This window comes from Pristiophorus japonicus, chromosome 7 (assembly GCF_044704955.1).
Source record: "Pristiophorus japonicus isolate sPriJap1 chromosome 7, sPriJap1.hap1, whole genome shotgun sequence".
NCBI lineage: Eukaryota > Metazoa > Chordata > Chondrichthyes > Pristiophoridae > Pristiophorus > Pristiophorus japonicus.
The window spans coordinates 4,678,719-4,698,534 of record NC_091983.1 but is presented as its reverse complement, the minus strand read 5'-3'; the positions used below and the strand labels follow the sequence as shown (position 1 = coordinate 4,698,534).

Sequence of the window (19,816 nt, the reverse complement as noted above, 5' to 3'; positions counted from 1 at the left end):
CTCAGGTATCTGAATTATGGAGTCTATTCTACACAGACTGTTCAAACAATGTAACTGCAGAAATCCTTAGTTCCAGAGATACATCCAGTCTCTTACTGAGGAGTATGGGATCAGGAGTTTAAAGGGATTCGAATGGGGCGACTGAGGGGAGTGAGATGAAGTTTCCGATGTGAGTGGGATGAAGAGACTTAAGGGAGTGGGATGTTGATATTGTGGGCAGTGGGATTAGGAATCTGAGCGTAGTGGGCTAAATAGTCCGAGGGAGAGCGTGAGGCATCGGGGATGAAGTGACCGAGGTGAATGTGATGTAGTGTCTGAGTGGAATGAGTTCTGGTGCCTGACTGAAATGTGCTGCAGTTTCTGAGGGAAGTGGGATGTAGTGACTGAGGCAAATTTTGAATTGGTTTAAGTTTACAGTAAAAAGTTAAATTGTTTCTTTGTCGGTTCCCAATGTTGGGGAAGTCAGTTGTGGTGACTGAGGGGAATGGGATTGGAAGGTTCTGGATTATATAAAGAGCAGTGCCTGATATTAGCCGGCCTCTAATACGAACCTGATGATATGTTCTGCTGTTCTCCACTCTGCACTCTACCATGACACTCTTCCTTTATTACAGAACCAGTTACATACCCAACTCAGGGGCCTGAGGAACAATCTTCCCCGGAATCCACCAGCCATTCGTACACTACCCCAGCGGGGTCTGTAGCCTCAGGTATTTGCCTTGTGCCGTCATTTCTACAGAGATTGTTCTCCCAGTGCAACTGCTGAAATCCTCAGTCCTGGAGATTCATCAATCTGTTACTACATTGATTGGGGTGATGAGTCTGAGGGAATTGGGATGAGGAGACTGAGGGGAGTGGGATGATGTGCCAGAGGGAATTGGGATGACGAGACTACGTACAGTGGGATGATGTGTCTGAGGGAGTTTGGATGAGGAGACCGATGGGTGCAGGTTGAGGAGACTGAGGTGAGTGGGATGAGGAGACTGAGGTGAGTGGGATGAGGAGACCGATGGGTGCAGGTTGAGGAGACTGAGGTGAGTGGGATGAGGTGACTGAGGGCTGTGGCTGAGGAGACTGAGGTGCATGGAATATGTAAAATGCGGTTAGTGGGATGAGGAGTAAAGGGGACTTGGAGGTGTACACTGAGGGGGTGGGATGAGGAGACTGTGGGGCTCTGGAATGAGGAGACAGAGGGGAGTGGGATGAGGAATCTGATTGTAGTGGGCTCAAGAGACTGAGGGAGTGTGTGAGGCATCTGGGAATAAATGATAGAGGTGAATGAGATGTAGCGGTTCAGTGGAATGATTTGTGGTGTCTGACTGGAATGTGCAGCAGTGTGTGAGGGAAGGGGGATGTAGTGACCGAGGGGAATGGGATTGGAGGATTCTGGGTTCTATAAAGAGCAGTGCCTGATATTATCCAGGCTCTGGTACTGACATGGTGACCTGTTCTGTTGTTCTCCACTCTTCAATCTACCATAACTCTCTTCCTTTACTACAGAGACAAATACATACCCAACTCAAGGACCTGATGAACAATTGACTCCTGAATATGATAACCATTCACCCACTATCCCAGCGGGATCAGCAGCTGCAGGTATCTGCCTTGTGGAGACCATTCCACACACATTGTTCACCCAGTGCAGCTGCTGAAATCCTCAGACCTGGAGATTCATCAATCTCTTACGACGTTGATTGGGATGATGAGTCCGAGGGAATTGGTATGAGGAGACTGAGGGGAGTGGGATGATGTGCCAGAGGGAATTGGGATGAGGAGACTAAGTGGAGTGGGATGATGTGTCTGAGGGAGATTGGATGAGGAGACCGATGGGTGCAGGTTAAGGAGACTGAGGTGAGTGGGAAGAGTAGACTGCTGGGAATGGATTGATGAGATGGAGTACGGTGGGATGAGGAGACTGAGAGGTGTGGGATGAGGAGACTGAGAGGTGTGGGATGAGGAGACTGAGAGGTGTGGGATGAGGAGACTGAGAGGTGTGGGATGAGGAGACTGAGAGGTGTGGGATGAGGAGACTGAGTGGAGTGGGATGTAGTTGCTGAGTGGAATGAGTTGTGGTGACTGACTGTAATGTGCAGCAGTGTCTGAGGAAGGGGGATGCAGTGTCTGAGGGGAATGTGATTGTAAGATTCTGGGTTATATAAAGTGCAGTGCCTTCATTATCCATGCTCCAGTACTAACCTGAAGACCTGTCCTGTTGTTTTCCACTCTTCAAGCTACCATAACTCTCTTCCTTTACTACAGAGACAAATACGTACTCAACTCGGGGGCATGAGGAACATTCCACTAAGCATTCATCCACTATCCCAGCGGGAACTGCAACCTCAGGTATCTGAATTATGGAGTCTATTCTACACAGACGCTTCAAACAATGTAACTGCAGAAATCCTTAGTTCCAGAGATACATCCAGTCTCTTACTGAGGAGTATGGGATCAGGAGTTTAAAGGGATTCGAATGGGGCGACAGAGGGGAGTGAGATGAAGTTTCCGATGTGAGTGGGATGAAGAGACTTAGGGGAGTGGGATGTTGATATTGTGGGCAGTGGGATTAGGAATCTGAGCGTAGTGGGCTAAATAGTCCGAGGGAGAGCGTGAGGCATCGGGGATGAAGTGACCGAGGTGAATGTGATGTAGTGTCTGAGTGGAATGAGTTCTGGTGCCTGACTGGAATGTGCTGCAGTTTCTGAGGGAAGTGGGATGTAGTGACTGAGGCAAACTTTGAATTGGTTTAAGTTTACAGTAAAAAGTTAAATTGTTTCTTTGTCGGTTTTAGTGCCCCCTTTAATAAGGGAGCACTTGTTTTATGAACCAAATAAAATAGTTGTAGTGACTGAGGGGAATGGGATTGGAAGGTTCTGGATTATATAAAGAGCAGTGCCTGATATTAGCCGGCCTCTAATACGAACCTGATGATATGTTCTGCTGTTCTCCACTCTGCACTCTACCATGACACTCTTCCTTTATTACAGAACCAGTTACATACCCAACTCAGGGGCCTGAGGAACAATCTTCCCCGGAATCCACCAGCCATTCGTACACTACCCCAGCGGGGTCTGTAGCCTCAGGTATTTGCCTTGTGCCGTCATTTCTACAGAGATTGTTCTCCCAAAGTAACTTCTGAAATCCTCAGTCCTGGAGATTCATCAATCTGTTACTACATTGATTGGGGTGATGAGTCTGAGGGAATTGGGATGAGGAGACTGAGGGGAGTGGGATGATGTGTCTGAGGGAGTTTGGATGAGGAGACCGATGGGGGCAGTTTGAGGAGACTGAGGTGAGTGGGATGAGGAGACTGAGGTGAGTGGCATGAGGCGACTGAGGTGAGTGGCATGAGGCGACTGAGGTGAGTGGCATGAGGCGACTGAGGTGAGTGGCATGAGGCGACTGAGGTGAGTGGCATGAGGAGACTGAGAGGTGAGTGGCATATAGTTGCTGAGTGGAATGAGTTGTGGTGACTGACTGTAATGTGCAGGAGTGTCTGAGGGAAGGGGGCTGCAGTGTCTGAGGGGACAATAGGATTGTAAGATTCTGGGTTATATAAATTGCAGTGCGTTCATTATCCATGCTCCAGTACTAACCTGAAGACCTGTCCTGTTGTTTTCTGCTCTACAAGCTACCATAAACTCTCTTCCTTTACTACAGAGACAAATACGTACTCAACCTGCAAAACAGATACACACTTTGAGTACTGTTGAGGGGGATGACTCATCAGGGCAGGGCAGCAGCAGCCAAGTTCATGGCACCGTGGCTGGCTCTGTTGCACAGGAGGGCAGAAAAAAGAGTGGGAGAGCAATAGTGATAGGGGATTCAATTGTAAAGGGAATAGATACGCGTTTCTGCGGCCGCAACCGAGACTCCAGGATGGTATGTTGCCTCCCTGGTGCAAGGGTCAAGGATGTCTCGGAGCGGGTGCAGGACATTCTAAAAAGGGAGGGAGATCAGCCAGTTGTCGTGGTGCACATTGGTACCAACGACATAGGTAAAAAAAGGGATGAGGTCCTACGAAACGAATTTAAGGAGCTAGGAGCTAAATTAAAAAGTAGGACCTCAAAAGTAGTAATCTCGGGATTGCTACCAGTGCCACGTGCTAGTCAGAGTAGGAATCGCAGGATAGCGCAGATGAATACGTGGCTTGAGCAGTGGTGCAGCAGGGAGGGATTCAAATTCCTGGGGCATTGGAACCGGTTCTGGGGGAGGTGGGACCAGTACAAACCGGACGGTCTGCACCTGGGCAGGACCGGAACCAATGTCCTAGGGGGAGTGTTTGCTAGTGCTGTTGGGGAGGATTTAAACTAATATGGCAGGGGGATGGGAACCAATGCAGGGAGACAGAGGGAAACAAAAAGGAGGCAAAAGCAAAAGACAGAAAGGAGATGAGGAAAAGTGGAGGGCAGAGAAACCCAAGGCACAGAACAAAAAGGGCCACTGTACAGCAAAATTCTAAAAGGACAAAGGGTGTTTAATAAAACAAGCCTGAAGGCTTTGTGTCTTAATGCAAGGAGTATCCGCAATAAGGTGGATGAATTAACTGCAAATAGATGTTAACAAATATGATGTGATTGGGATTACGGAGACGTGGCTCCAGGATGATCAGGGCTGGGAACTCAACATCCAGGGGTATTCAACATTCAGGAAAGATAGAATAAAAGGAAAAGGAGGTGGGGTAGCATTGCTGGTTAAGGAGGAAATTAAGGCAATAGTTCGGAAGGACATTAGCTTGGATGATGTGGAATCTATATGGGTAGAGCTGCAGAATGTCAAAGGGCAAAAAACGTTAGTGGGAGTTGTGTACAGACCTCCAAACAGTAGTAGTGATGTTGGGGAGGGCATCAAACATGAAATTAGGGGTGCGTGCAATAAAGGTGCAGCAGTTATAATGGATGACTTTAATATGCACATAGATTGGGTTAACCAAACTGGAAGCAATACGGTAGAGGAGGATTTCCTGGAGTGCATAAGGGATGGTTTTTTAGACCAATATGTCGAGGAACCAACTTGGGGGGAGGCCATCTTAGACTGGGTGTTGTGTAATGAGAGGATTAATTAGTAATCTCTTTGTGCGAGGCCCCTTGGGGAAGAGTGACCATAATATGGTGGAATTCTGCATTAGGATGGAGAATGAAACAGTTAATTCAGAGACCGTGGTCCAGAACTTAAAGAAGGGTAACTTTGAAGGTATGAGGCGTGAATTGGCTAGAATAGATTGGCGAATGATACTTAAGGGGTTGACTGTGGATGGGCAATGACAGACATTTGGAGACCGCATGGATGAACTACAACAATTGTACATTCCTGTCTGGCGTAAAAATAAAAAAGGGAAGGTGGCTCAACCGTGGCTATCAAGGGAAATCACGGATAGTATTAAAGTCAAGGAAGTGGCATACAAATTGGCCAGAAATAGCAGCGAACCCGGGGACTGGGAGAAATTTAGAACTCAGCAGAGGAGGACAAAGGGTTTGATTAGGGCAGGTAAAATAAAGTACGAGAAGAAGCTTGCAGGGAACATTAAGGCGGATTGCAAACGTTTCTATAGATATGTAAAGAGAAAAAGGTTAGTAAAGACAAACGTAGGTCCCCTGCAGTCAGAATCAGGGGAAGTCATAACGGGGAACAAAGAAATGGTGGACCAATTGAACAAGTACTTTGGTCGGTATTAACTGAGGAGGACACAAACAACCTTCCGGATATAAAAAGGGTCGGAGGGTCGAGTAAGGAGGAGGAACTGAGGGAAATCCTTATTAGTCGGGAAATTGTGTTGGGAAAATTGATGGGATTGAAGGCCGATAAATCCCCAGGGCCTGATGGACTGCATCCCAGAGTACTTAAGGAGATGGCCTTGGAAATAGCGGATGCATTGACAGTCATTTTCCAACATTCCATTGACTCTGGATCAGTTCCTATGGAGTGGAGGGTAGCCAATGTAACCCCACTTTTTAAAAAAGGAGGGAGAGAGAAAACAGGGAATTATAGACCGGTCAGCCTGACATCGGTAGTGGGTAAAATGATGGAATCAATTATTAAGGATGTCATAGCAGTGCATTTGGAAAGAGGTGATATGATAGGTCCATGTCAGCATGGATTTGTGAAAGGGAAATCATGCTTGACAAATCTTCTGGAATTTTTTGAGGATGTTTCAGTAGAGTGGACAAGGGAGAACCAGTTGATGTGGTATATTTGGACTTTCAGAAGGCTTTCGACAAGGTCCCACACAAGAGATTAATGTGCAAAGTTAAAGCACATGGGATTGGGGATAGTGTGCTGACATGGATTGAGAACTGGTTGTCAGACAGGAAGCAAAGAGTAGGAGTAAATGGGGACTTTTCAGAATGGCAGGCAGTGACTAGTGGGGTACCGCAAGGTTCTGTGCTGGGGCCCCAGCTGTTTACACTGTACATTAATTATTTAGACGAGGGGATTAAATGTAGTATCTCCAAATTTGCGGATGACACTAAGTTGGGTGGCAGTGTGAGCTGCGAGGAGGATGCTATGAGGCTGCAGAGCGACTTGGATAGGTTAGGTGAGTGGGCAAATGCATGGCAGATGAAGTATAATGTGGATAAATGTGAGGTTATCCACTTTGGTGGTAAAAACAGAGAGACAGACTATTATCTGAATGGTGACAGATTAGGAAAAGGGGAGGTGCAAAGAGATCTGGGTGTCATGGTGCACCAGTCATTGAAGGTTGGCATGCAGGTACAGCAGGCGGTTAAGAAAGCAAATGGCATGTTGGCCTTCATAGCGAGGGGATTTGAGTACAGGGGCAGGGAGGTGTTGCTACAGTTGTACAGAGCCTTGGTGAGACCACACCTGGAGTATTGTGTACAGTTTTGGTCTCCTAACCTGAGGAAAGACATTCTTGCTATTGAGGGAGTGCAGCGAAGGTTCACCAGACTGATTCCCGGGGTGGCGGGACTGACCTATCAAGAAAGATTGGATCAACTGGGCTTGTATTCACTGGAGTTCAGAAGAATGAGAGGGGACCTCATAGAAACGTTTAAAATTCTGACTGGGTTAGACAGGTTAGATGCAGGAAGAATGTTCCCAATGTTGGGGAAGTCCAGAACCAGGGGACACAGTCTAAGGATAAGGGGTAAGCCATTTAGGACTGAGATGAGGAGGAACTTCTTCACCCAGAGAGCGGTGAACCTGTGGAATTCTCTACCACAGAAAGTTGTTGAGGCCAATTCATTAAATATATTCAAAAAGGAGTTAGATGAAGTCCTTACTACTAGGGGGAATCAAGGGGTATGGTGAGAAAGCAGGAAGGGGGTACTGAAGTTGCATGTTCAGCCATGAACTCATTGAATGGCGGTGCAGCCTAGAAGGGCCGAATGGCCTACTCCTGCACCTATTTTATATGTTTCTATGTTTCTAACTCAGGGGCATGAGGAACAATCCACTAAGCATTCATCCACTATCCCAGCGGGAACTGCAACCTCAGGTATCTGAATTATGGAGTCTATTCTACACAGACTGTTCAAACAATGTAACTGCAGAAATCCTTAGTTCCAGAGATACATCCAGTCTCTTACTGTGGAGTATGGGACCAGGAGTTTAAAGGGATTCGAATGGGGCGACAGAGGGGAGTGAGATGAAGTTTCCGATGTGAGTGGGATGAAGAGACTTCGGGGAGTGGGATGTTGATATTGTGGGCAGTGGGATTAGGAATCTGAGCGTAGTGGGCTAAATAGTCCGAGGGAGAGCGTGAGGCATCGGGGATGAAGTGACCGAGGTGAATGTGATGTAGTGTCTGAGTGGAATGAGTTCTGGTGCCTGACTGGAATGTGCTGCAGTTTCTGAGGGAAGTGGGATGTAGTGACTGAGGCAAATTTTGAATTGGTTTAAGTTTACAGTAAAAAGTTAAATTGTTTCTTTGTCGTTTTAGTGCCCCCTTTAATAAGGGAGCACTTGTTTTATGAACCAAATAAAATAGTTGTAGTGACTGAGGGGAATGGGATTGGAAGGTTCTGGATTATATAAAGAGCAGTGCCTGATATTAGCCGGCCTCTAATACGAACCTGATGATATGTTCTGCTGTTCTCCACTCTGCACTCTACCATGACACTCTTCCTTTATTACAGAACCAGTTACATACCCAACTCAGGGGCCTGAGGAACAATCTTCCCCGGAATCCACCAGCCATTCGTACACTACCCCAGCGGGGTCTGTAGCCTCAGGTATTTGCCTTGTGCCGTCATTTCTACAGAGATTGTTCTCCCAAAGTAACTTCTGAAATCCTCAGTCCTGGAGATTCATCAATCTGTTACTACATTGATTGGGGTGATGAGTCTGAGGGAATTGGGATGAGGAGACTGAGGGGAGTGGGATGATGTGCCAGAGGGAATTGGGATGAGGAGACTGAGGGGAGTGGGATGATGTGCCAGAGGGAATTGGGATGAGGAGACTACGTACAGTGGGACGATGTGTCTGAGGGAGTTTGGATGAGGAGACCGATAGGTGCAGGTTGAGGAGACTGAGGTGAGTGGGATATAGTTGCTGAGTGGAATGAGTTGTGGTGACTGACTGTAATGTGCAGGAGTGTCTGAGGGAAGGGAGATATAGTGTCTGAGGGGAATGGGATTGCAAAATTATGGGTTACATAAAGAGCAGTGCCTTCATTATCCATGCTCCAGTACTAACCTGAAGACCTGTCCTGTTGTTTTCCACTCTTCAAGCTACCATAACTCTCTTCCTTTACTACAGAGACAAATACGTACTCAACTCAGGGGCATGAGGAACAATCCACTAAGCATTCATCCACTATCCCAGTGGGAACTGCAACCTCAGGTATCTGAATTATGGAGTCTATTCTACACAGACTGTTCAAACAATGTAACTGCAGAAATCCTTAGTTCCAGAGATACATCCAGTCTCTTACTGAGGAGTATGGGACCAGGAGTTTAACGGGATTTGAATGGGGCGACAGAGGGGAGTGAGATGAAGTTTCCGATGTGAGTGGGATGAAGAGACTTCGGGGAGTGGGATGTTGATATTGTGGGCAGTGGGATTAGGAATCTGAGCGTAGTGGGCTAAATAGTCCGAGGGAGAGCGTGAGGCATCGGGGATGAAGTGACCGAGGTGAATGTGATGTAGTGTCTGAGTGGAATGAGTTCTGGTGCCTGACTGGAATGTGCTGCAGTTTCTGAGGGAAGTGGGATGTAGTGACTGAGGCAAATTTTGAACTGGTTTAAGCTGTTAGCGCTCGTGTTTTCTCAGAAGAATCACTCAACACTCAGAATCGTTTCCAATGCTGATGCAGCTTTTATTACGCTCAGCGGGGAGGAAACACTCAGGACCGTATCCAGGTTTCTCTCCACAGAACAAAGGGTTACATGCACTTTTATATGTTTCACAACAGTTACAAAACAGTTTACTACAGCTACACAGCCCATCACGGCTGGACACAAGCCAATCACAACGATTATAGATTACATATAGGTTCTTTTAACCCAATAGAATTCCCCTAGTATCCAGGGAACCATATGTTCGGTTATTGTCAGCTTGGGCTGATCGATGACTTTATAGGTTCTCTCCCTAGTTCTTTCATCTGGGAGAAATAATTGGTTTATAACCTTGTTTACAGGAGATGGTTTCCCTCTTATCTTTCTTCCTAGGGAATTAATTGGTTTATGACCTTGTTCACAGGAGATGGTTTCCTTCTTATCTCTGTCTTCCCGCATCCCAGGTATTCCTACAGTGGGCCTCACAGGGTTATTGCTTGGTCATTGAACGTTCAACAGTTCACAGCTTGACTACCTGATTTCCCATCATGCCTGGGCAGCCATTTTATGTGTGTATCCATTTTAAGCTTATGTGAGTTTTGATATATCTAGCAGGTGCCTAATGCCTAGTATTCTGGTATATTCTAAAGGTGCCTACCTCCTACAACAACTCCCCCTTTCGGTAAAGGGACTAGTCCTAGTCCCCTTTTAACCGACCGTTCGACCTTTATTAGATTTTGTGCACGGCCCGGTACTCCCTGCCTCAACGTGCTGGCCAGTCACGCGGTTTCAGGAGTCCCGGTTGCTTAAATCGAATTGACAAAGGCCAAATCCTCCTGCCCCCTTACAAAACAGGCTTGTTTAGTATCCGGGGAACGGTGATTTGTCCGTCTTCGTTGTGCGTGGTGTCTGCATGCCTGGCAGGCCATTACGCCCCATGTTATTGCTAAGATCAATTGTATCCCGACCAGTATATGTGAAATTATTCGAATCCATGGGTGGATGTTCACATTTATTCCCCAGTCCCAGACCTTTCTCCACCAACTCTGACTTTGTAAGTCTACCTCGGTATCTTCTTCCAGTACTTTGATTTTAGTTTGCAGTTGGTGATATAGTTTTACAGATTGACCCACTCTGAGCCTCAACTCTCGTAATACGTCGGTTTGATGTGGGATAAGGACCTGATCTGGTTCATCATAAGCCTGCAAATGATCATGGAGCTGATCGGTTACCTCAATAACTTCGGACTTCCGGCGCCTAACCTGGGTGATATGCGCTTGCCCGATCGCGACAGGTCGTAGTGGTGTAAAGCAAAAGTTTGGCTGCGGTATAGGGCACTGCAGGTCATTATACCGGTATGAACGCTCAGTAGTAGAGACGCAGTATCTTCCCCTCCCTCCGTAGCCTGCCCTCGCGAAGTGCATGTGTGCGGGCACTATTTCTAGTACACACCCGTCGGTTCGGTTAAACCCGCACTCGTCTCGCTCCCCTCTGCCCACCGGGTGAGGACATACTGTGATTTCCCCCTTTTGCTTGCAATCTGCTAGGGAAATCCCGGTAAGTATGTTGTTTCGACGAACGGCAGAGGTGGTGGTCAGGTAGTAGCGTATGGAGACATTTTCCCGTATTATTCCGATATTCTCTCGTTGGTATAGGGGGAACGGCCCTGAGTCCGGCGTGACTATAGGGATCATCAGGACTGTCCCTATCCCGGTATTCCTACCCATCTGGCAATCTGGAATTGCTGGGTATACTCTGGTCAGTCCCTTCAGAGTACAATTATCCAGTGTCCCCCTTTGGTTAGCCAACTGAGCTAAATCTTCCTGTTCTCTATCAAATGAGATGATTGATGGTTCTGGCGTGAGCTTCCAGGACTGAGATGCCATCCAGATGGATTTTGGCACCCTCCTTTCCTAGGTTGGCTTGGTCTTCCTGGTTTTGCTCCACCCTCTCCAATAACCCCTTCATCACCCCTCTAAGCTGTTCCACCCTCTCATTTAATCCTTGTATGTCTATCGAGTTCACTACAGAGGTCCCTGTATTGAAAACGGTAGCAACATCATTAACTATTTCCCTCTTCATCCTGGAGGCTAACCCCTGTCCCCGGAACCTACTGGCACCCATTGCATCGGCAGCCTGCTGCATTACAACTTTACTTAATACATTGTACATCTTCCTTGACTGTTCTGTACAGTATTCCGGCATCTGGATGCCTGAAATATTGATCAGAACAGGCACAATTTCATGTCTAACATTATCATACAACAGTTCCCCCTCGCTGTACATTACAATCCCATTCTCTGGTCCCTTCGTAGTTATGGGACAAGGCAGTTCCTCGGGCAATGTAGTGATTCTTATGGGGCGTGGTGTCGGAGGGGGTGAGAAACATACATACAATGATATTGCAGCCGCCCCCGCCTCCTCGTAATACCCACACAGCCCCATTCCCTTCTTGCGGATGACTGATTGTTGGGATTGTCCCGGAGGCGCGCAAATTATGCCGAAAGTACATTCATCAGGCCCTTTGACATCCCTTCGTTTAATGCATCTGCTCCTTATACCCGTGGAGCACTGTACACATACTCTTATTCTTATTAGGATTCTTATTAGGATTCACTTGTAACCATGCATTAAAATAAGTCCTGTCCTTGCTCCAGTCCTTGGCTGCTGGGATGCACATTCCGTCTGTTAAATTAAACAAGACTCCATAGTTCATGTAGTTGTTTATTTCCAGCGTGCTCTGCTGTCCGTCGGTGTTGCCCAGGGTACGTGCCTGTCGCAGGGCTATCCATATTACGAGTAGCGCCTTTCGTATTCCCATTCCGGTAAGTATTATCTGTAATTTTAAACAGACGGCCTGGTCGTCACCAGGGGTTAAGTTTTTTGCTCTACGAGTGTCCCTGTCACCCTGAAAAATCAGAAACACAAGGTTATAATCGAACCATTTCGAGCTGAATCTGTAGGGCGTGCGCCCATGTCTTTACCCACTTAAATATTACCCAAACTCCTATGACCAAGGCCAAAGATATTCCTCCAAACATCGCTGTCTGCTTTACCGTTAGGTTGGGTTTGTGGACTACACCTACCCACCGTGGGGTACATTGGCTCTATTGCCAGAGGTGACGGTGCTATGGCTGCGCACTGCACTATCCGTCTAGTCCCGTTATCTCTTCCAGCCTGTTTATCTTAGCTTTTAACTCTTCAATTTGTTTTATTGAATATCTATTTCTTTATTGTATCAGGCAAGTATTATTACATAAGCTAGTTCTGTTTTTATTTTTGTTTCCTCTGTTAGGTGAGTCTTTTTTTTCCTATTAAGAAATCCAAATTAATAATGTTCAGTATAAAACGGCTGTCAATGGAAAGGGTTAACTCCTTTCCAGGTTTGTAAGAAGACCTGATGTCATTACGTGACTTCACGTAATCATCTGAAAAAAAAGTCTTTGTGCCTTCAAAACTGGCTTCGAAATTAGGAATCCGTTAAAAACAGCATAAATCATTAGAGTAAACTCCAATGTTTTCTTAACTTCTAATTCAAGTACTTGCCAAATAATTTTTTTTTTAAATTGTTTTAAAACAAGACCACACATACAATAGCAATTTTGTTTACTGAAATTCAATTCTGTTTTTTTTTATTTCTCTCTTTCTCCTCGTTATCTTCAAAACCCTCCTGCTTGTTTAGACTGTTCGGGACATTTTTGATAAACACTGTCCATTTTGGAAATCTTTTCAAACTGCACTGAAACTTTTTCATAATTGAAAATTCGAATCCATGTAGAGTGTTTTTTACTTCTTCCAATTTTTTTTTCTCTTCTAATTAAACCAATATCTTTTTCACAGCAAACATCAACTAGTATTTAGTAAGTTATGTCTTTTTCCATTTAGTCCGTTACATCTTTTTTTTCTTTCTTCAAATTAGGTTTTGTATTTTACATGGAGGGTTCGTAACTCCATAAAGTTATTAATTTAAAATCATTTGTTTACTTTCAAAGTGGCGTCTTTATCTTTTTCTTTTTCTCCATAACTGGAATGGAGTCCAGCTTTGAGAGTTTGAGGGCTGCCTTTCGTTATCTCAAAATGCTCCAGTTTCAAAGTCGTTACTAAAGCTTGCTGTTTTTAACATTTTCCAAAAATTCCTTTTACACCTTCGCAGATAGCTCGCCACTTGCCCAAGAGTTTGACCTGATCAGATTTAATTTAATCTTTTTCTTTTTTTTTTAAATCCACCTCAGTATTTCCTGTGCCTTCTCTGAATATCTCAAAATCCCAATTCAAACTTTGTAATTTCAATCTTTATTTAAAACTTTTTTTTTTAGAAGCTCTTTTTTTTAAAGCATTCTTTATCTCATTCCGAGACTAAATTTATGTCTTTCAACCCAATCAATCATTGCATGTTTTCTTTCGGCAAGTAAGTGAGCATGTCAAATAAATATTTTGCTCAACAAACCTATTCTTTATTTGTTTATTTTCCTAGCTCCGTAACTTATCATCTGAATAAATCCACACCTGCGTTTCTAACTTAAATGTCTTAAAACTTCCCACATACAGGACAACATTACAAAGGGTTTAAAAAAAGACTTTCACTCTGATTCTAAAATAAACAGACACTTGCATTCCTCTTCCAACCAGGCTTTCGGAACATGAAAACATAAAAAAATTCATTCTGCAGTCAAAAATCACACAGACACTTCTCACTCAACGATCAGACATTTACAACAGTCTCTCTTCTTGTTTTGGCCGGCTCTATTTTTGGATCCATGACCTTTCAGGGAATTCGTAGTTTTATCTAAATAATTCCTCACATAACTAATTCCTGAGGATTCCACCCTGCTTTAATCATTTTTTCAATTAGCTTCTTTTGTTTTTACGCCAGGTGGCGGGTAAGCGACCCTTCTGGTCCCAACTCGAGTTTACTTGTTTTCATGGCCATTCCTGGGTAGGACTGGTATCGTTAGGAATCTACTCTCAGCGGTCCGCTTTCTTTCTAGCGCGACTTGTAGTAAACTGTCTCTTGGCTACTGTCAGGTCACAAGTTCTGCTGTTACACAAACTTATACAATTCTTAAAAACGCGTTCAAGCAATTCCCGCAGTGCTCTACGTATCCTTAACGACTACCTACCACCGCTCAGCCTGTTGGTCCGACCCTGTTCACAGGTTTGGATTCCGTTAGCCGCTGTACACCGCTTGGTTCTACCCCGGGGTATTTCAAATTACACTACTGGGTCCGGAAGATGTCTCTCGGTATCACGATCCCACGGTCTAAGTGTGTTCCCTACGCCTACTTGGTTCCTGGCCGTCACGTGGGACAAAAGTCCTCTTAATTCAGGCTCAGGCTAGGCGTTTGAGATATTAGACCGTCTCCTCGTGTCGATCAACCAGCTTCCACCTTCCGCACCCTTTATACTTAAAAATCGTTTTTTTTTTATACTCACCCGGGTTTTTTCCAAGGGCGTCCAGCGACTCCGGGAAATCCTGCCGACTACACCATTGTTAGCGTTAGTGTTTTCTCAGAAGAATCACTCAACACTCAGAGTCGGTTCCAACGCCTGCCGGCCTTTATTACGCTCAGCGGGGAGGAAAACTCAGGACCATATCCAGGTTTCTCTCCACAGAACAAAGGGTTACATGCACTTTTATATGTTTCACAACAGTTACAAAACAGTTTACTACAGTTACACAGCCCATCACGGCTGGACACAAGCCAATCACAACGATTATAGATTACACATAGGTTCTTTTAACCCAATAGAATTCCCCTAGTATCCAGGGAACCATATGTTCGGTTATTGTCAGCTTGGGCTGATCGATGATTTTATAGGTTCTCTCCCTAGTTCTTTCATCTGGGAGAAATAATTGGTTTATAACCTTGTTTACAGGAGATGGTTTCCCTCTTATCTTTCTTCCTAGGGAATTAATTGGTTTATGACCTTGTTCACAGGAGATGGTTTCCTTCTTATCTCTGTCTTCCCGCATCCCAGGCATTCCTACAGTGGGGCTCACAGGGTTATTGCTTGGTCATTGAACGTTCAACAGTTCACAGCTTGACGACCTGATTTCCCATCATGCCTGGGCAGCCATTTTATGTGTGTGTCCATTTTAAGCTTATGTGAGTTTTGATATATCTAGCAGGTGCCTAATGCCTAGTATTCTGGTATATTCTAAAGGTGCCTACCTCCTACAACAAAGCTTACAGTAAAAAGTTAAATTGTTTGTCGGTTTTAGTGCCCCCTTTAATAAGGGAGCACTTGTTTTATGATTCCAAATAAAATAGTTGTAGTGACTGAGGGGAATGGGATTGGAAGGTTCTGGATTATATAAAGAGCAGTGCCTGATATTAGCCGGCCTCTAATACGAACCTGATGATATGTTCTGCTGTTCTCCCCTCTGCACTCTACCATGACACTCTTCCTTTATTACAGAACCAGTTACATACCCAACTCAGGGCCCTGAGGAACAATCTTCCCCGGAATCCACCAGCCATTCATACACTACCCCAGCGGGGTCTGTAGCCTCAGGTATTTGCCTTGTGCGGTCATTTCTACAGAGATTGTTCTCCCAAAGTAACTTCTGAATTCCTCAGTCAGAGATTGATCCAGTCTCGTACTGAGGGGAGTGAGATGATGACTTTGTGGGGCATTGGAGGAGAAGGCTGAGCATAGTGGAATGTGGAGGATGAAGGGAGTGGCATGAGGAGACTGAGGGCAGTGGGGTTACAAATCTGAGGGAAGTGGGCCAGAGAGTTTGGGGGAGTGAGTCTGGGTTCTGGGTTGAAGTGACAGTGGTGAATGGAATATAGTGTCTGAGTGGAATGGGATGTGGTGCCTGAGTGGAATGGGATGTGGTGTCTGAGTGGAATGGGATGTGGTGTCTGAGTGGAATGGGATGTGGTGTCTGAGTGGAATGGGATGTGGTGCCTGAGTGGAATGGGATGTGGTGTCTGAGTGGAATCTGCAGCAGTGTCTGAGGGGAGGAGATTTAGTTACTAAGATGAATAGGATAGAAAGATTCTGGGTTATATAAATACTAGTGTCTAACATTCATGGAGCTCTTGTAGCACCATGATGACTTGTTATGGGATTTTCCACTCCGAACTCTGGCATGCCCCAGTTCCTTTATTAAATTCAAAGAGACATCAACAAGTCAGGAGACCGAGGAACAATCGACTCGGGTATCCGCTGACCATTCATCCACTATCCTGGCGGGAACTGCAGCCTCAGGTATCCGCCTTTGGGGACCATTCTAGGCAGACTGCTCACAAAATATAACTCCTGAAATCCTCAGTCCCAGACATTTGTCCAGTCTTTTGTTGAGGGAATAGGAAGAGTAGAGACTGGGGCGTGGAATGAGGAGACTGCAGGGAATGAGAAGAGGTGACGGAGGGCTGTGGCTGAGGAGACTGAGGTGCATGGAATATGTAAAATGCGGTTAGTGCGATGAGGAGTAAAGGGGACTTGGAGGTGTACACTGAGGGGGTGGGATGAGGAGACTGTGGAGCTCTGGAATGAGGAGGCAGAGGGGAGTGGGATGAGGAATCTGATTGTAGTGGGCTCAAGAGACTGAGGGTGTGTGTGAGGCATCTGGGAATAAATGATAGAGGTGAATGAGATGTAGCGGTTCAGTGGAATGATTTGTGGTGTCTGACTGGAATGTGCAGCAGTGTGTGAGGGAAGGGGGATGTAGTGACCGAGGGGAATGGGATTGGAGGATTCTGGGTTCTATACAGAGCAGTGCCTGATATTATCCAGGCTCTGGTACAGACATGGTGACCTGTTCTGTTGTTCTTCCCTGTTCTGTTGTTCTCCACTCTTCAATCTACCATAACTCTCTTCTGTTATTACAGAGACTAATACATACCCAACTCAAGGACCTGATGAACAATTGACTCCTGAATATGATAACCATTCACCCACTATCCCAGCGGGATCAGCAGCTGCAGGTATCTGCCTTGTGGAGACCATTCCACACACATTGTTCACCCAGTGCAGCTGCTGAAATCCTCAGTCCTGGAGATTCATCAATCTCTTACTACGTTGATTGGGATGATGAGTCCGAGGGAATTGGTATGAGGAGACTGAGGGGAGTGGGATGATGTGCCAGAGGGAATTGGGATGAGGAGACCAAGTGGAGTGGGATGATGTGTCTGAGGGAGATTGGATGAGGAGACCGATGGGTGCAGGTTGAGGAGACTGAGGTGAGTGTGAAGAGTAGACTGAGAGGTGTGGGATGAGGAGACTGAGAGGTGTGGGATGAGGAGACTGAGAGGTGTGGGATGAGGAGACTGAGAGGTGTGGGATGAGGAGACTGAGAGGTGTGGGATGAGGAGACTGAGAGGTGTGGGATGAGGTGACTGAGAGGAGTGGGATGTAGTTGCTGAGTGGAATGAGTTGTGGTGACTGACTGTAATGTGCAGCAGTGTCTGAGGAAGGGGGATGCAGTGTCTGAGGGGAATGTGATTGTAAGATTCTGGGTTATATAAAGTGCAGTGCCTTCATTATCCATGCTCCAGTACTAACCTGAAGATCTGTCCTGTTGTTTTCCACTCTTCAAGCTACCATAACTCTCTTCCTTTACTACAGAGACAAATACGTACTCAACTCGGGGGCATGAGGAACAATCCACTAAGCATTCATCCACTATCCCAGCGGGAACTGCAACCTCAGGTATCTGAATTATGGAGTCTATTCTACACAGACGCTTCAAACAATGTAACTGCAGAAATCCTTAGTTCCAGAGATACATCCAGTCTCTTACTGAGGAGTATGGGATCAGGAGTTTGAAGGGATTCGAATGTGGCGACAGAGGGGAGTGAGATGAAGTTTCCGATGTGAGTGGGATGAAGAGACTTAGGGGAGTGGGATGTTGATATTGTGGGCAGTGGGATTAGGAATCTGAGCGTAGTGGGCTAAATAGTCCGAGGGAGAGCGTGAGGCATCGGGGATGAAGTGACCGAGGTGAATGTGATGTAGTGTCTGAGTGGAATGAGTTCTGGTGCCTGACTGGAATGTGCTGCAGTTTCTGAGGGAAGTGGGATGTAGTGACTGAGGCAAATTTTGAATTGGTTTAAGTTTACAGTAAAAAGTTAAATTGTTTCTTTGTCGGTTTTAGTGCCCCCTTTAATAAGGGAGCACTTGTTTTATGAACCAAATAAAATAGTTGTAGTGACTGAGGGGAATGGGATTGGAAGGTTCTGGATTATATAAAGAGCAGTGCCTGATATTACCCGGCCTCTAATACGAACCTGTTGTTCTCCACTCTGCACTCTACCATGACACTCTTCCTTTATTACAGAACCAGTTACATACCCAACTCAGGGGCCTGAGGAACAATCTTCCCCGGAATCCACCAGCCATTCATACACTACCCCAGCGGGGTCTGTAGCCTCAGGTATTTGCCTTGTGCCGTCATTTCTACAGAGATTGTTCTCCCAGTGCAACTGCTGAAATCCTCAGTCCTGGAGATTCATCAATCTGTTACTACATTGATTGGGGTGATGAGTCTGAGGGAATTGGGATGAGGAGACTGAGGGGAGTGGGATGATGTGCCAGAGGGAATTGGGATGAGGAGTCTACGTGCAGTGGGATGATGTGTCTGAGGGAGTTTGGATGAGGAGACTACGTGCAGTGGGATGATGTGTCTGAGGGAGTTTGGATGAGGAGACCGATGGGGGCAGGTTGAGGAGACTGAGGTGAGTGGGAGGAGGAGACTGAGGTGAGTGGGAGGAGGAGACTGAGGTGAGTGGGATGAGGAGACTGAGAGGTGAGTGGGATGAGGAGACTGAGAGGTGAGTGGGATGAGGAGACTGAGAGGTGAGTGGGATGAGGAGACTGAGAGGTGAGTGGGATGAGGAGACTGAGAGGTGAGTGGGATGAGGAGACTGAGAGGTGAGTGGGATGAGGAGACTGAGGTGAGTGGAATGAGTTGTGGTGACTGACTGTAATGTGCAGGAGTGTCTGAGGGAAGGGGGATGCAGCGTCTGAGGGGAAAATAGGATTGGAAGATTCTGGGTTATCTAAATTGCAGTGCATTCATTATCCATGCTCCAGTACTAACCTGAAGACCTGTCCTGTTGTTTTCCGCTCTACAAGCTACCATAAACTCTCTTCCTTTACTACAGAGACAAATACGTACTCAACCTGCAAAACAGATACGCTGCTTTGGGTACTGTTGAGGGGGATGACTCATCAGCGGAGGGCAGCAGCAGCCAAGTTCATGGCACCCTGGCTAGCTCTGTTGCACAGGAGGGCAGAAAAAAGAGTGGGAGAGCGATAGTGATAGGGGATTCAATTGTAAAGGGAATAGATAGGCGTTTCTGCGGCCGCAACCGAGACTCCAGGATGGTATGTTGCCTCCCTGGTGCATGGGTCAAGGATGTCTCGGAGCGGGTGCAGGACATTCTAAAAAGGGAGGGAGAACAGCCAGTTGTCGTGGTGCACATTGGTACCAACGACATAGGTTAAAAAAAGGGATGAGGTCCTAGGAGACGAATTTAAGGAGCTAGGAGCTAAATTAAAAAGTAGGACCTCAAAAGTAGTAATCTCGGGATTGCTACCAGTGCCACGTGTTAGTCAGAGTAGGAATC

At 46.1% G+C, this 19,816-nt stretch overlaps 1 protein-coding gene across 18 annotated transcripts in view; it reads left to right on the top strand.

Moving 5' to 3' along the window:
• Positions 1-19,816, top strand: part of LOC139267034 (mucin-22-like) — a 120,809-nt gene that overhangs the window by 84,289 nt on the left and 16,704 nt on the right. For 9 of the 18 annotated variants that reach the window (XM_070884699.1, XM_070884703.1, XM_070884709.1 and 6 more), the window contains 10 exons: positions 615-710; positions 1,501-1,596; positions 2,260-2,343; positions 2,985-3,080; positions 8,097-8,192; positions 8,719-8,802; positions 15,657-15,752; positions 17,078-17,173; positions 17,814-17,897; positions 18,526-18,621. In XM_070884699.1, coding sequence (XP_070740800.1) covers positions 615-710; positions 1,501-1,596; positions 2,260-2,343; positions 2,985-3,080; positions 8,097-8,192; positions 8,719-8,802; positions 15,657-15,752; positions 17,078-17,173; positions 17,814-17,897; positions 18,526-18,621 — 924 coding nt within the window. The remainder of the gene's footprint in view (positions 1-614; positions 711-1,500; positions 1,597-2,259; positions 2,344-2,984; positions 3,081-8,096; positions 8,193-8,718; positions 8,803-15,656; positions 15,753-17,077; positions 17,174-17,813; positions 17,898-18,525; positions 18,622-19,816) is intronic. The other 9 variants (XM_070884698.1, XM_070884704.1, XM_070884705.1 and 6 more) reach the window with 9 other exon arrangements.